At 46.3% G+C, this 15,638-nt stretch overlaps 1 protein-coding gene across 1 annotated transcript; it reads right to left on the bottom strand.

Moving 5' to 3' along the window:
* Positions 1-783: 783 nt before the first annotated feature.
* LOC120042987 (extensin-like) lies at positions 784-2,024 on the bottom strand. Its single transcript, XM_038987710.1, has 2 exons — positions 2,000-2,024; positions 784-1,760 (listed from the first exon to the last, which is right to left on the bottom strand). The coding sequence occupies exons 1-2, from the start codon at positions 2,022-2,024 to the stop codon at positions 784-786; spliced, it is 1,002 nt and encodes a 333-aa protein (XP_038843638.1).
* Positions 2,025-15,638: the final 13,614 nt, after the last annotated feature.

The raw sequence follows: 15,638 nt of genomic DNA, 5'->3' as shown, positions 1-15,638 counted from the left end.
TAGGGAGTTGTAGAGATGGGATAAGGTCCTGGGAGGTGTGGGGTTAAGAGTTGTAGAGATGGGGTAAGGTCCTGGGAGGTGTGGGGTTAAGAGTTGTAGAGATGGGGTAAGGTCCTGGGAGGTAGGGAGTTGTAGAGATGGGATAAGGTCCTGGGAGGTGTGGGGTTAAGAGTTGTAGAGATGGGGTAAGGTCCTGGGAGGTAGGGGTTAAGAGTTGTAGAGATGGGGTAAGGTCCTGGGAGGTAGGGAGTTGTAGAGATGGGGTAAGGTCCTGGGAGGTAGGGGTTAGGAGTTGTAGAGATGGGATAAGGTCCTGGGAGGTAGGGGTTAAGAGTTGTAGAGATGAGGTAAGGTCCTGGGAGGTAGGGGTTAAGAGTTGTAGAGATGGGGTAAGGTCCTGGGAGGTAGGGAGTTGTAGAGATGGGGTAAGGTCCTGGGAGGTAGGGGTTAAGAGTTGTAGAGATGGGGTAAGGTCCTGGGAGGTAGGGGTTAGGAGTTGTAGAGATGGGGTAAGGTCCTGGGAGGTAGGGGTTAGGAGTTGTAGAGATGGGATAAGGTCCTGGGAGGTAGGGGTTAAGAGTTGTAGAGATGGGGTAAGGTCCTGGGAGGTAGGGGTTAGGAGTTGTAGAGATGGGATAAGGTCCTGGGAGGTAGGGGTTAAGAGTTGTAGAGATGGGGTAAGGTCCTGGGAGGTAGGGGTTAGGAGTTGTAGAGATGGGGTAAGGTCCTGGGAGGTAGGGGTTAAGAGTTGTAGAGATGGGGTAAGGTCCTGGGAGGTAGGGGTTAAGAGTTGTAGAGATGGGGTAAGGTCCTGTGAGGTGTGGGGTTAAGAGTTGTAGAGATGGGGTAAGGTCCTGTGAGGTAGGAGTTAAGAGTTGTAGAGATGGGGTAAGGTCCTGGGAGGTAGGGGTTAGGAGTTGTAGAGATGGGGTAAGGTCCTGGGAGGTAGGGGTTAGGAGTTGTAGAGATGGGGTAAGGTCCTGGGAGGTAGGGGTTAAGAGTTGTAGAGATGGGGTAAGGTCCTGGGAGGTAGGGGTTAGGAGTTGTAGAGATGGGGTAAGGTCCTGGGAGGTAGGGAGTTGTAGAGATGGGGTAAGGTCCTGGGAGGTAGGGGTTAAGAGTTGTAGAGATGGGGTAAGGTCCTGGGAAGTAGGGGTTAAGAGTTGTAGAGATGGGGTAAGGTCCTGGGAGGTAGGGGTTAGGAGTTGTAGAGATGGGGTAAGGTCCTGGGAGGTAGGGGTTAGGAGTTGTAGAGATGGGGTAAGGTCCTGGGAGGTAGGGAGTTGTAGAGATGGGGTAAGGTCCTGGGAGGTAGGGGTTAGGAGTTGTAGAGATGGGGTAAGGTCCTGGGAGGTAGGGGTTAGGAGTTGTAGAGATGGGGTAAGGTCCTGGGAGGTAGGGGTTAAGAGTTGTAGAGATGGGGTAAGGTCCTGGGAAGTAGGGGTTAAGAGTTGTAGAGATGGGGTAAGGTCCTGGGAGGTAGGGGTTAGGAGTTGTAGAGATGGGGTAAGGTCCTGGGAGGTAGGGGTTAGGAGTTGTAGAGATGGGGTAAGTTCCTGGGAGGTAGGGAGTTGTAGAGATGGGGTAAGGTCCTGGGAGGTAGGGGTTAGGAGTTGTAGAGATGGGGTAAGGTCCTGGGAGGTAGGGGTTAGGAGTTGTAGAGATGGGGTAAGGTCCTGGGAGGTAGGGGTTAAGAGTTGTAGAGATGGGGTAAGGTCCTGGGAGGTAGGGGTTAGGAGTTGTAGAGATGGGGTAAGGTCCTGGGAGGTAGGGGTTAGGAGTTGTAGAGATGGGGTAAGGTCCTCGGAGGGATCATTGAATATAAGGAACACATGACTGATGTCTGACCCCACTAAACACAGTCAGCAACATAGCAGTATAACACAAGTAACAACGAACAAAACACCAAATAACAAAATCAGCCATCCCTTCTAGAGAGGGTTAAAGAGATTCTATCACCTCTTCAACCCCCTTCAACCCCTGACCCCTGACCTCTAACCCTTACTCAGCCAGCCACAGATCATCCCTGACTACATTACTGCAGCCGGTGCAAGCAGAACCACTGACATGAACATGATCACAATAATGCTGGAGTGGCAAATAAAACAATTGATTACGATCAATACATTCTTAGAAAGTAAAAGTGACTCATTGTTGAGGAATGATTAGCTGTTATCTGCATGGGCCAGTAACAGAGGCAGACACTTTACATCATCACCTCTTTCATCACAGTGCCAACCTGACCCTGTAACCACAGCAACCCCCCCACTAGCTGGCACCTCTAGCTGAGGGAGAGCAAAGAGCACACTACACACTGTTTAACCTTTTAAAGTAAAACTACCAAAAAGGAGCAAACAGTAGAATAGTGAGATATAGTTGCCTCCTAAACATTATCTACAGCCATCTCTTGCCCTTAATCACCATATTTTGGTGTTATTGTCTTTGATTGTATTCAGCCTAGCTGACAATGTGCTATTCATTTTTATTGTTTCAATAAAATGAAGAAAATAACTCTAAAATAATGCATCAAACATAATTCATGTGAAGGCAATATCATTAGATGTATTGGTAGTATGTTATGGCTGTAACGTCCTGACCAGAGTTCTTATGTGTTTTGCTTGTTTAGTGTTGGTCAGGACGTGAGCTGGGTGGGAATTCTATGTTGTGTGTCTAGTTCGTCTGTTTCTATGTTCAGCCTGATATGGTTCTCAATCAGAGACAGCTGTCAATCGTTGTCCCTGATTGAGAATCATATATAGGTGGCTTGTTTTGTGTTGGGGATTGTGGGTGGTTGTTTCCTGTCTTTGTGTTTTGTCTGCACCAGCAAGGACTGTGACGGTTAGTGTGTTTTGTCAGTTTGTATAGTGTTTTTGTTTTGTCTATTAAAATTCATTATGTCTAATTACCACGCTGCACATTGGTCCTCTGATCCTTCTCGCCTCTCCTCGTCTGAGGAGGAGGACGAAGTAGACTGCCGTTACAATGGCAGTGTCGTATTCATAGTATTTTATGGACGTAATTTTTCCAACTATTGTTTACAGACAGATTATTTCACTTATAATTCACTGTATCACAATTCCAGTGGGTCAGAATTTACATACACTAAGTTGACTGTGCCTTTAAACAGCTTGGAAAATTCCAGAAAATTATGTCATGGCTTTAGAAGCTTCTGATAGGCTAATTGAGATCATTTGAGTCAATTGGAGGTATACCTGTGGATGTATTTCAAGGCTTACCTTCAAACTCAGTGCCTCTTTGCTTGACATCATGGGAAAATCTAAATAAATCAGTCAAGACCTCAGAAAAAAAATTGTAGACCTCCACAAGTCTGGTTCATCCTTGGGAGCAATTTCCAAACGCCTGAAGGTACCACGTACATCTGTACAAACAATAGTACGCAAGTACAAACACCATGGGACCACGCAGCCATCATACCGCTCAGGATGGAAACGCGTTCTGTCTCCTAGAGATGAACGTACTTTGGTGTGAAAAGTGCAAATCAATCCCAGAACAACAGCAAAGGACCTTGTAAAAATGCTGGAGGAAACAGGTACAAAAGTATCTATATCCACAGTAAAACGAGTCCTATATCGACATAACCTGAAAGGCCGCTCAGCAAGGAAGAAGCCACTGCTCCAAAACCGCCATAAAAAAAGCCAGACTACGGTTTACAACTGCACATGGGGACAAAGATCTTACTTTTTGGAGAAATGTCCTCTGGTCTGATGAAACAAAAATAGAACTGTTTGACCATAATGACCATCGTTATGTTTGGAGGAAAAAGGGGGAAGCCTGCTAGCCGAAGAACACCATCCCAACCGTGAAGCACGGCAGCATCATGTTGTGTGGGCACTTTGCTGCAGGAGGGTCTGGTGCACTTCACAAAATAGATGGCATCATGAGGTAGGAAAAGTATGTGGATATATTGAAGCAACATCTCAAGACATCAGTCAGGAAGTTAAAGCTTGGTCGCAAATGGGTCTTCCAAATGGACAATGACCCTAAGCATACAGTGGGGCAAAAAAGTATTTAGTCAGCCACCAATTGTGCAAGTTCTCCCACTTAAAAATGAGAGAGGCCTGTAATTTTCATCATAGGTACACTTCAACAATGACAGACAAAATGAGAAAAAAAATCCAGAAAATCACATTGTAGGATTTTTAATGAATTTATTTGCAAATTATGGTGGAAAATAAGTATTTGGTCACCTACAAACAAGCAAGATTTCTGGCTCTCACAGACCTGTAACTTCTTCTTTAAGAGGCTCCTCTGTCCTCCACTCGTTACCTGTATTAATGGCACCTGTTTGAACTTGTTATCAGTATAAAAGACACCTGTCCACAACCTCAAACAGTCACACTCCAAACTCCACTATGGCCAAGACCAAAGAGCTGTCAAAGGACACCAGAAACAAAATTGTAGACCTGCACCCGGCTGGGAAGACTGAATCTGCAATAGGTAAGCAGCTTGGTTTAAAGAAATCAACTGTGGGAGCAATTATTAGGAAATGGAAGACATACAAGACCACTGATAATCTCCCTCGATCTGGGGCTCCACGCAAGATCTCACCCCGTGGGGTCAAAATGATCACAAGAACGGTGAGCAAAAATCCCAGAACCACACAGGGGGACCTAGTGAATGACCTGCAGAGAGCTGGGACCAAAGTAACAAAGCCTACCATCAGTAACACACTACGCCGCCAGGGACTCAAATCCTGCAGTTCCAGACGTGTCCCCCTGCTTAAGCCAGTACATGTCCAGGCCCGTCTGAAGTTTGCTAGAGAGCACTTGGATGATCCAGAAGAAGATTGGGAGAATGTCATATGGTCAGATGAAACACAAATAGAACTTTTTGGTAAAAACTCAACTCGTCGTGTTTGGAGGACAAAGAATGCTGAGTTGCATCCAAAGAACACCATACCTACTGTGAAGCATGGGGGTGGAAACATCATGCTTTGGGGCTGTTTTTCTGCAAAGGGACCAGGACGACTGATCTGTGTAAAGGAAAGAATGAATGGGTCCATGTATCGTGAGATTTTGAGTGAAAACCTCCTTCCATCAGCAAGGGCATTGAAGATGAAACGTGGCTGGGTCTTTCAGCATGACAATGATCCCAAACACACCGCCCGGGCAACGAAGGAGTGGCTTCGTAAGAAGCATTTCAAGGTCCTGGAGTGGCCTAGCCAGTCTCCAGATCTCAACCCCATAGAAAATCTTTGGAGGGAGTTGAAAGTCCGTGTTGCCCAGCAACAGCCCCAAAACATCACTGCTCTAGAGGAGATCTGCATGGAGGAATGGGCCAAAATACCAGCAACAGTGTTGTGAAGACTTACAGAAAACGTTTGACCTCTGTCATTGCCAACAAAGGGTATATAACAAAATATTGAGATAAACTTTTGTTATTGACCAAATACTTATTTTCCACCATAATTTCCAAATAAATTCATTAAAAATCCTACAATGTGATTTTCTGGATTTTTTTTCTCGCATTTTGTCTGTCAAAGTTGAAGTGTACCTATGATGAAAATTACAGGCCTCTCTCATCTTTTTAAGTGGGAGAACTTGCACAATTGGTGGCTGACTAAATACTTTTTTGCCCCACTGTACGTCTAAAGTTGTGGCAAAATGGATTAAGGACAACAAAGTCAAGATATTGGAGTTGCCATCACAAAGCCCTGACCTCGATCCCATAGAAAATGTGTGGGCAGAACTGAAAGAGTGTGCGAGCAAGGAGGCCTACAAACCTGACTCAGTTACACCAGCTCTGTCAGGAGGAATTTGCCAAAATTCACCCAACTTATAGTGGGAAGCTTGTGGAAGGCTACCAGAAACATTTGACCCAAGTTAAACAATTTAAAGGCAATGCTACCAAATACTAATTGAGTGTATGTAAACTTCTGAACCACTGGGAATAGGATGAAATAAAAGCTGAAAGAATTCCCTCTACTATTGAATTCATTCCCTCTACTATTATTCTGACATTTCACATTCTTAAAATAAAGTGGTGATCCTAACTGACTTAAGACAGGGAATTTTGACTAGGATTAAATGTCAGGAATTGTGAAAAACTGAGTTTAAATGTATTTGGCTAAGGTGTATGTAAACTTCCAACTTCAACTGTGTGTCAGTGTGGTATTGGTGGTACTATACGTTAGCGTGTTCACCAGCAGGCATATTATGTAAACATCACTAATTCACTAGCAGGCCTGTTATATAAACATCACTAATTCACCAGCAGGCCTGTTATATAAATCCTTTCAGGTTATTCTGTAACCAAAAATCAATTAATTCAAGTCCCTTTTGATCAATTTAATGCATTCATACAACAAGCACTTAGTTATGCATTTTAATTGGACATTACCTGTAGCGGGCCTAGGACGAAATTATGCAGGTGTATTAATGAATAGGCCTTAAATGTTGGGAAAATAAATTATTATGATTATCATCGTTATAATATGATTAATTTCAGGACATGTTATTAATGTCCTCTTTTTTTGTTGTTGACAGCCTATAGCGCTTTTATTAATTTATTTTGTTGGAAAATAATATGACGTTTCTGCCATCGTATCCTTATGATACGAGCACTGAGGCCCAAAACGTTTGTTTGTTGTTTTTACTAAACTAATTGATCTAGAGTAGTCCTGAAAGAAGCTGACCTTGTATCTTCTGATATAAAGCCTAGTTCTGAGTGGGTAGTCTACTCAATATAATATTTTGCCCAAATTACACACTCCGTTAAGTTGTTAACCCTAAAGCTTGAATCATACAGCCCACTTCATTTCACACAAAAAAATATATATCTAGAGACTGAGAATAACACTCACCACAATCACAGCCCCGGTGCTGAAATGTAGGATGGGAAACAGCCCCGGGGCTGAAATGTAGGATGGGAAACAGCCCCGGTGCTGAAATGTAGGATGAGAAACAGCCCCGGGGCTGAAATGTAGGATGGGAAACAGCCCCGGTGCTGAAATGTAGGATGGGAAACAGCCCCGGTGCTGAAATGTAGGATGGGAAACAGCCCCGGGGCTGAAATGTAGGATGGGAAACAGCCCCGGTGCTGAAATGTAGGATGGAAAACAGCCCCGGTGCTGAAATGTAGGATGGGAAACAGCCCCGGGGCTGAAATGTAGGATGGGAAACAGCCCCGGTGCTGAAATGTAGGATGGAAACAGCCCCGGGGCTGAAATGTAGGATGGGAAACAGCCCCGGTGCTGAAATGTAGGATGGAAAACAGCCCCGGGGCTGAAATGTAGGATGGGAAACAGCCCCGGTGCTGAAATGTAGGATGGGAAACAGCCCCGGGGCTGAAATGTAGGATGGGAAACAGCCCCGGTGCTGAAATGTAGGATGGGAAACAGCCCCGGTGCTGAAATGTAGGATGGGAAACAGCCCCGGTGCTGAAATGTAGGATGGGAAACAGCCCCGGTGCTGAAATGTAGGATGGGAAACAGCCCCGGTGCTGAAATGTAGGATGGGAAACAGCCCCGGTGCTGAAATGTAGGATGGGAAACAGCCCCGGGGCTGAAATGTAGGATGGGAAACAGCCCCGGGGCTGAAATGTAGGATGGGAAACAGCCCCGGGGCTGAAATGTAGGATGGGAAACAGCCCCGGTGCTGAAATGTAGGATGGAAAACAGCCCCGGGGCTGAAATGTAGGATGGGAAACAGCCCCGGTGCTGAAATGTAGGATGGGAAACAGCCCCGGGGCTGAAATGTAGGATGGGAAACAGCCACCGGGGCTCCTACATTTCAACACCGGGGCTGTTTCCCATCCTACATTTCAGCACCGGGGCTGTTTCCCATCCTACATTTCAGCACCGGGGCTGTTTTCACCCGGATCAACCGCTGCATCTCTCCTGAATCAGATACGGCTAATGTGGACCGTAAAACATTAGAGGAGCTCTTTCTCTTTCTTCCACTCATGATGCATGACGCAATATCACATTTAAGTTCCCGACAAGCCCTGATATCACTAATAATACCCGGAAAAAAAGTCATTTGAAAAGGATTGGAATTTCTATAAAGGATTCGAGAAACTTGTAGCAAGTAGCCTAGGCCAACACTCAAGCAAAGAGGAGGGAAAGGTAGCCTAACTAAGTGAAATGCTGTGAAATGAAAAAGAGAAAGGGAACGGAATAAATAAAAATGCGCTTCTCCCTCTGTCTCTCTCTGCGCTTTCAACCGACGCCGCCACTTGTCACTTCAAAAGGCGCAGCTCCACATGTTGCTTTTGGGATGGGGAGAGTAACGGAGGTGGGGGCGGGTCGGGTTTGGTTTGATGTCTTGGACAGGATAGGCAGTCTGTGGGAGCGAGCAGAGCAGCAGCAGGGGCAGACTGGGACAAGAATTTGGCCCTGGCATTTTATCCACAACAGCCCACATCACTGCCACACCGTCAACTCTTAAAGGGGAATGGAAACACTATCAACTCTTAAAGGGGAATGGAAACACTATCAACTCTTAAAGGGAAATGGAAACACTATATACTCTTAAAGGGGAATGGAAACACTATCAACATAAAGGGGAATGGAAACACTATCAACTCTTAAAGGGGAATGGAAACACTATATACTCTTAAAGGGGAATGGAAACACTATCAACATAAAGGGGAATGGAAACACTATCAACTCTTAAAGGGGAATGGAAACACTATATACTCTTAAAGGGGAATGGAAACACTATCAACATAAAGGGGAATGGAAACACTATCAACATAAAGGGGAATGGAAACACTATCAACTCTTAAAGGGGAATGGAAACACTATCAACTCTTAAAGGGGAATGGAAACACTATCAACTCTTAAAGGGGAATGGAAACACTATCAACATAAAGGGGAATGGAAACACTATCAACTCTTAAAGGGAAATGGAAACACTATCAACTCTTAAAGGGGAATGGAAACACTATCAACTCTTAAAGGGAAATGGAAACACTACAGGAAGTAAATCTAAACAAAGAGATGTATTCTATCCACTAATACTAAACATGTGCATTTAACACAAAAACATCTCTATATTTAGTATTTTGATCGTCAACAATGTTTATTTGAGCTATGGTCAGCTCCATTTTAAATTGCCATAGTAACGACTGACGCCAGTGCGTCACTGGCAGGAATCAACAAATTGTCTGTGTTATCGAAGAGAGTGAGGTTAGGGTCGGACAACGAAGAGAGTGAGGTTAGGGTCGGACAACGAAGAGAGTGAGGTTAGGGTCGGACAACGAAGAGAGTGAGGTTAGGGTCGGACAACGAAGAGAGTGAGGTTAGGGTCGGACAACGAAGAGAGTGAGGTTAGGGTCGGACAACGAAGAGAGTGAGGTTAGGGTCGGACAGCGAAGAGAGTGAGGTTAGGGTCGGACAGCGAAGAGAGTGAGGTTAGGGTCGGACAGCGAAGAGAGTGAGGTTAGGGGCGGACAACGAAGAGAGTGAGGTTAGGGTCGGACAGCGAAGAGAGTGAGGTTAGGGTCGGACAGCGAAGAGAATGAGGTTAGGGGAGGACAACGAAGAGAGTGAGGTTAGGGGAGGACAACGAAGAGAGTGAGGTTAGGGTCGGACAGCGAAGAGAGTGAGGTTAGGGTCGGACAACGAAGAGAGTGAGGTTAGGGGAGGACAACGAAGAGAGTGAGGTTAGGGGCAGACAACGAAGAGTGAGGTTAGGGGCAGACAACGAAGAGAGTGAGATTAGGGGAGGACAACGAAGAGAGTGAGGTTAGGGGAGGACAACGAAGAGAGTGAGGTTAGGGTCGGACAACGAAGAGAGTGAGGTTAGGGTCGGACAACGAAGAGAGTGAGGTCAGGGGCGGACAACGAAGAGAGTGAGGTCAGGGGCGGACAACGAAGAGAGTGAGGTTAGGGTCGGACAACGAAGAGAGTGAGGTTAGGGTCGGACAGCGAAGAGAGTGAGGTTAGGGTCGGACAGCGAAGAGAGTGAGGTTAGGGTCGGACAGCGAAGAGAGTGAGGTTAGGGGAGGACAACGAAGAGAGTGAGGTTAGGGGAGGACAACGAAGAGAGTGAGGTTAGGGTCGGACAGCGAAGAGAGTGAGGTTAGGGTCGGACAACGAAGAGAGTGAGGTTAGGGGAGGACAACGAAGAGAGTGAGGTTAGGGGAGGACAACGAAGAGAGTGAGGTTAGGGGAGGACAAGGAAGAGAGTGAGGTTAGGGGAGGACAACGAAGAGAGTGAGGTTAGGGGAGGACAACGAAGAGAGTGAGGTTAGGGGAGGACAACGAAGAGAGTGAGGTTAGGGGAGGACAAGGAAGAGAGTGAGGTTAGGGGAGGACAACGAAGAGAGTGAGGTTAGGGGAGGACAAGGAAGAGAGTGAGGTTAGGGGAGGACAACGAAGAGAGTGAGGTTAGGGGAGGACAACGAAGAGAGTGAGGTTAGGGGAGGACAACGAAGAGAGTGAGGTTAGGGGAGGACAAGGAAGAGAGTGAGGTTAGGGGAGGACAACGAAGAGAGTGAGGTTAGGGTCGGACAACGAAGAGAGTGAGGTTAGGGTCGGACAGCGAAGAGAGTGAGGTTAGGGTCGGACAACGAAGAGAGTGAGGTTAGGGGCGGACAACGAAGATGGCAACAACAAGTAGTAATTCAAACAGGAACTGTATAGCGCCAGGCTAGATGAATTGGCTCCAAACAAAGTCCCTCGGTAAACTACCATCGGCTGCCCAAGGACGCACAACTTTTGAAGAAGTGGCTCCATGTCCCGAAGAGGAAGGACGTGCCAGCTCGAACTCGCAGGATCTGCAGACAGCATTTCGCTGAGGTAGACTTCGCGAAGAAGGGCACTTTCGATGTTATGGTGAAAGGGATACCGACCGACCATCATCAACATCGCTGATTTCGGAGTCAATTATTAAAAGCGACTGAACGGAGGAGGCGACGCGAGTCAATGCAATGGAGCCCCAGAGGTAACGTTAACCGGTCATGACTGTTGTTGACTAGGCTAGCGTTAGACACTGGACAACTTTGTTGCAACTCTAGTTGAAGGTAACTAGCTAATTGCGCCAGCAAATAACGTTAACAAGCAACTCAACTGCAACTAAAATTGCAACCCAGTTTATCCGTGTACCGCTGCTATTAGGTAACGTTAGTTACTGTTGCTTCCACCTCACAGTCAAGTACTGTAATACATTTTGTCGACAGATTTGTTTTTGTAATGTTTTGTTAGCTCCACCGTCATTTAGCTAGACTGAGGTTGACATAGCTAATGTTTGCTGAAAAATAAATGTCCCTGTATTTTCTGTGTGTGTGTGTGTGTGTGAGGAAAAAGCACACAAGACAGGTAGCTTGTTAACTCCAACTGATATATGCAGGTTCAGTTGTCTTAATGACAAAACATCCCTGAAAATGTTTTCATCCTGGAGGCAGACTGTGCAGGAGGAGGCAGACTGTGCAGGAGGAGGCAGACTGTGCAGGAGGAGGCAGACTGTGCAGGAGGAGGCAGACTGTGCAGGAGGAGGAAGACTGTGCAGGAGGAGGCAGACTGTGCAGGAGGAGGCAGACTGTGCAGGAGGAGACAGACTGTGCAGGAGGAGGCAGACTGTGCAGGAGGAGGCAGAGGTGGTACATGCTAATCCATGTTATTTCTAAGGCTAGTTTAGTTCAAGTATCTGCAGTGATTCTTGAATATAACTTTAGCCTAATAGATGCCTTAATTGTTTTCTACCAACAGGAAAGAACGGTTAGTACAGCATGCCAAACTGACCCCTGGGTGCCAGAGTGTTCCTGTGCTGCGGCAGAGAAGAGGTCCACCAGGACCATCACTAAAGAGCTCGGGGCCCAGCTAGATTGAGCTCACCACCATCAGTATGCAACCGAGTCCTGCCCCAATACGCCACAGATGGAGCTGACGGAGAGTAAGAGCAGTGAAGACCACAACTCGCTGTATGAACCTGAGAGCTCAGAGCCACAATCATCACAGTGCGAACCAAGATATACTATCGATCACTTTTAGGAGGAGCGGGATGGTGTTCCCGAAAACATGGAGAAGGATCAGGCCATTCAGCAGCGAATTCAAAGATACACCCCATCCATAAAGGGAATCGGAATAGAATTGTTTTTCCCACCAGATTTCTTTTACCCGTTTCAACGATTGTGCTACCTTGTCCCGGTCCTGCTGTTTTGACTCTCTCTCTCTAAACCTCTGAATGCTCAGCTATGAAAAGCCAACTGACATGTTCTCCTTAGGTGTTAAACACATGCACCTTCTATGACCACTGCGGTTATTATTTTGATGTAACAAAAAGGGCTTTTGTAAAATATATTTGATTGATTGTTTGCTGTGCTGGATGTTGTGTATTCACTAACTGTCTGAGTGAAGGGACATTTATGTAGTATCTGTAACATATTTTTGGGGTGTATTTAATCTGCATTTTAACTTCTTAAAGTGTCAATCAGCAGTAACAAAGTGTTTCCCTGCTCCTCTTTGGGTAAAAATATTAATAAAGATTAATGAAGATTAATAGACAGAGCTATAGATGCAAGGACTGACCATCCATGAGATCAACACTGTAATCCTGTTTCTATGGTCTGCTTCCACTACCATGTACCCAGTTCGCTTTGGATAATGGCGTCTGCTGAATGGCATATATTATTAAAGTCTACTTTGACTCTGCCAACGAGATGTCCAGTGTAGTTACCATTCCGGTCCACTAGATGGCAGCCAAAGCTAGTTGAAGTCACTACTCTAGCGACAGGGACACGGGGCTAGTGTGCATTGCAAGTAGTTTTATCTTCAAAGCAAGTTGATCTGGTTACGCTTGAACCTGTTGTTATAGGGGACAAGCTAACTAATACTATTTTTTACATAAGGTGCATATATTAGGTCTATGACTTAGGATCGATTTACTAAATTAACTGCTTTTATTCTAACTTTTATTCAACTTTTATTTTACGAGAGGGATCTTAGACCATTCCACCATACATAATCTGTCCAGATCCTTGATATCCTTCATCAGTAATTATGGACTGCCCTCTTCAATTCCAACCACAGGTTTTCAATGGGGTTGAAGTCCGGAGACTGAGATGGCCATTGCAAAATGTTGATTTTGTGGTCAATTAACCATTTCTTTGTGGATTTTGATGTGTGCTTATTGTCTTGCTGGGATGATCCACTTGCTGCCAAGTGTCAGCCTCCTGGCAGAAGCAACCAGGTTTTTGGCTAAAATGTCCTGGTATTATGGGACTATTTTGTTTCCACTGCTCCTGGCACCCTTGTTAAGGTCAACGGCAACATGAACTTTACCCAGTACCAGGACAATTTTGCCAAAAATTGGCAGCATGTGGATCTTCCAGCAAGTCAATAAGCACTCATCAAAACATTTATTTTGAAAAGTTCCTGAAAATGCATTTTTGAAATGTTATACGATCAGAATGCAATTGTTCTCTCGAGCGCATGGAGGGAGAGGACCGTGGCTCACTCATCACAGCAGCAGGCCTCAGTGAGGACACAGGGGCAGGCCTCAGTGAGGACACAGGGGCAGGCCTCAGTGAGGACACAGGGGCAGGCCTCAGTGAGGACACAGCGGCAGGCCTCAGTGAGGACACAGGGGCAGGCCTCAGTGAGGACACAGCGGCAGGCCTCAGTGAGGACACAGGGGCAGGCCTCAGTGAGGACACAGGGGCAGGCCTCAGTGAGGACACAGGGGCAGGCCTCAGTGAGGACACAGCGGCAGGCTTCAGTGAGGACACAGGGGCAGGCCTCAGTGAGGACACATATTACATCAATTACCTCGACTAACCTGTGCCCCCGCACATTGACTCTGTACCGTAACACCCTGTATATAGTCTCCACATTGACTCTGTACCGTAACACCCTGTATATAGCCTCCACATTGACTCTGTACCGTAACACCCCGTATATAGCCTCCACATTGACTCTGTACCGTAATACCCTGTATATAGTCTCCACTTTGACTCTGTACCGTAACACCCTGTATATAGTCTCCACATTGACTCTGTACCGTAACACCCTGTATATAGCCTCCACATTGACTCTGTACCGTAACACCCTGTATATAGCCTCCACATTGACTCTGTACCGTAACACCCTGTATATAGCCTCCACATTGACTCTGTACCGTAACACCCTGTATATAGCCTCCACATTGACTCTGTACCGTAACACCCTGTATATAGCCTCCACATTGACTCTGTACCGGTACACCCTGTATATAGCCTCCACATTGACTCTGTACCATAACACCTTGTATATAGCCTCCACATTGACTCTGTACCGGTACCCCCTGTATATAGCCTCCACATTGACTCTGTACTGGTACCCCCTGTATATAGCCTCCACATTGACTCTGTACCATAACACCTTGTATATAGCCTCCACATTGACTCTGTACCGTAACACCCTGTATATAGCCTCCACATTGACTCTGTACCATAACACCTTGTATATAGCCTCCACATTGACTCTGTACCGGTACCCCCTGTATATAGTCTCCACATTGACTCTGTACTGGTACCCCCTGTATATAGCCTCCACATTGACTCTGTACCATAACACCTTGTATATAGCCTCCACATTGACTCTGTACCGGTACCCCCTGTATATAGTCTCCACATTGACTCTGTACTGGTACCCCCTGTATATAGCCTCCACATTGACTCTGTACCGGTACCCCCTGTATATAGCCTCCACATTGACTCTGTACCAGTACCCCCTGTATATAGCCTCCACATTGACTCTGTACCGGTACACCCTGTATATAGCCTCCACATTGACTCTGTACCGGTACCCCCTGTATATAGCCTCCACATTGACTCTGTACCGTAACACCCTGTATATAGCCTCCACATTGACTCTGTACCGGTACCCCCCGTATATAACCTGGCTACTGTTATTACACACCCCTGTATATACACACCCCTGTATATAGCCTCCACATTGACTCTGTACCGTAATACCCTGTATATAGCCTCCACATTGACTCTGTACCGTAACACCCTGTATATAGCCTCCACATTGACTCTGTACTGGTACCCCCTGTATATAGCCTCCACATTGACTCTGTACCGGTACCCCCTGTATATAGCCTCCACATTGTCTCTGTACCGGTACCACCTGTATATAGCCTCCACATTGACTCTGTACCGGTAACAACCTGTATATAGCCTCCACATTGACTCTGTACCGGTACCCCCTGTATATAGCCTCCACATCGACTCTGTACCGGTACCCCCTGTATATAGTCTCCACATTGAATCTGTACCGGTACCCCCTGTATATAGCCTCCACATTGACTCTGTACCGGTACCCCCTGCATATAGTCTCCACATTGACTCTGTACCGGTACCCCCTGTATATAGTCTCCACATTGACTCTGTACCGGTACCCCCTGTATATAGCCTCCACATTGACTCTGTACCGTACCCCCCTGTATATAGCCTCCACATTGACTCTGTACCATAACACCTTGTATATAGCCTCCACATTGACTCTGTACCGGTACCCCCTGTATATAGTCTCCACATTGACTCTGTACTGGTACCCCCTGTATATAGCCTCCACATTGACTCTGTACCGGTACTCCCTGTATATAGCCTCCACATTGACTCTGTACCAGTACCCCCTGTATATAGCCTCCACATTGACTCTGTACCGGTACACCCTGTATATAGCCTCC

The sequence above is a fragment of the Salvelinus namaycush genome, unplaced genomic scaffold (genome assembly GCF_016432855.1).
Source record: "Salvelinus namaycush isolate Seneca unplaced genomic scaffold, SaNama_1.0 Scaffold823, whole genome shotgun sequence".
Classification (NCBI taxonomy): domain Eukaryota; kingdom Metazoa; phylum Chordata; class Actinopteri; order Salmoniformes; family Salmonidae; genus Salvelinus; species Salvelinus namaycush.
This window is presented reverse-complemented; position numbering and strand designations above follow the sequence as displayed.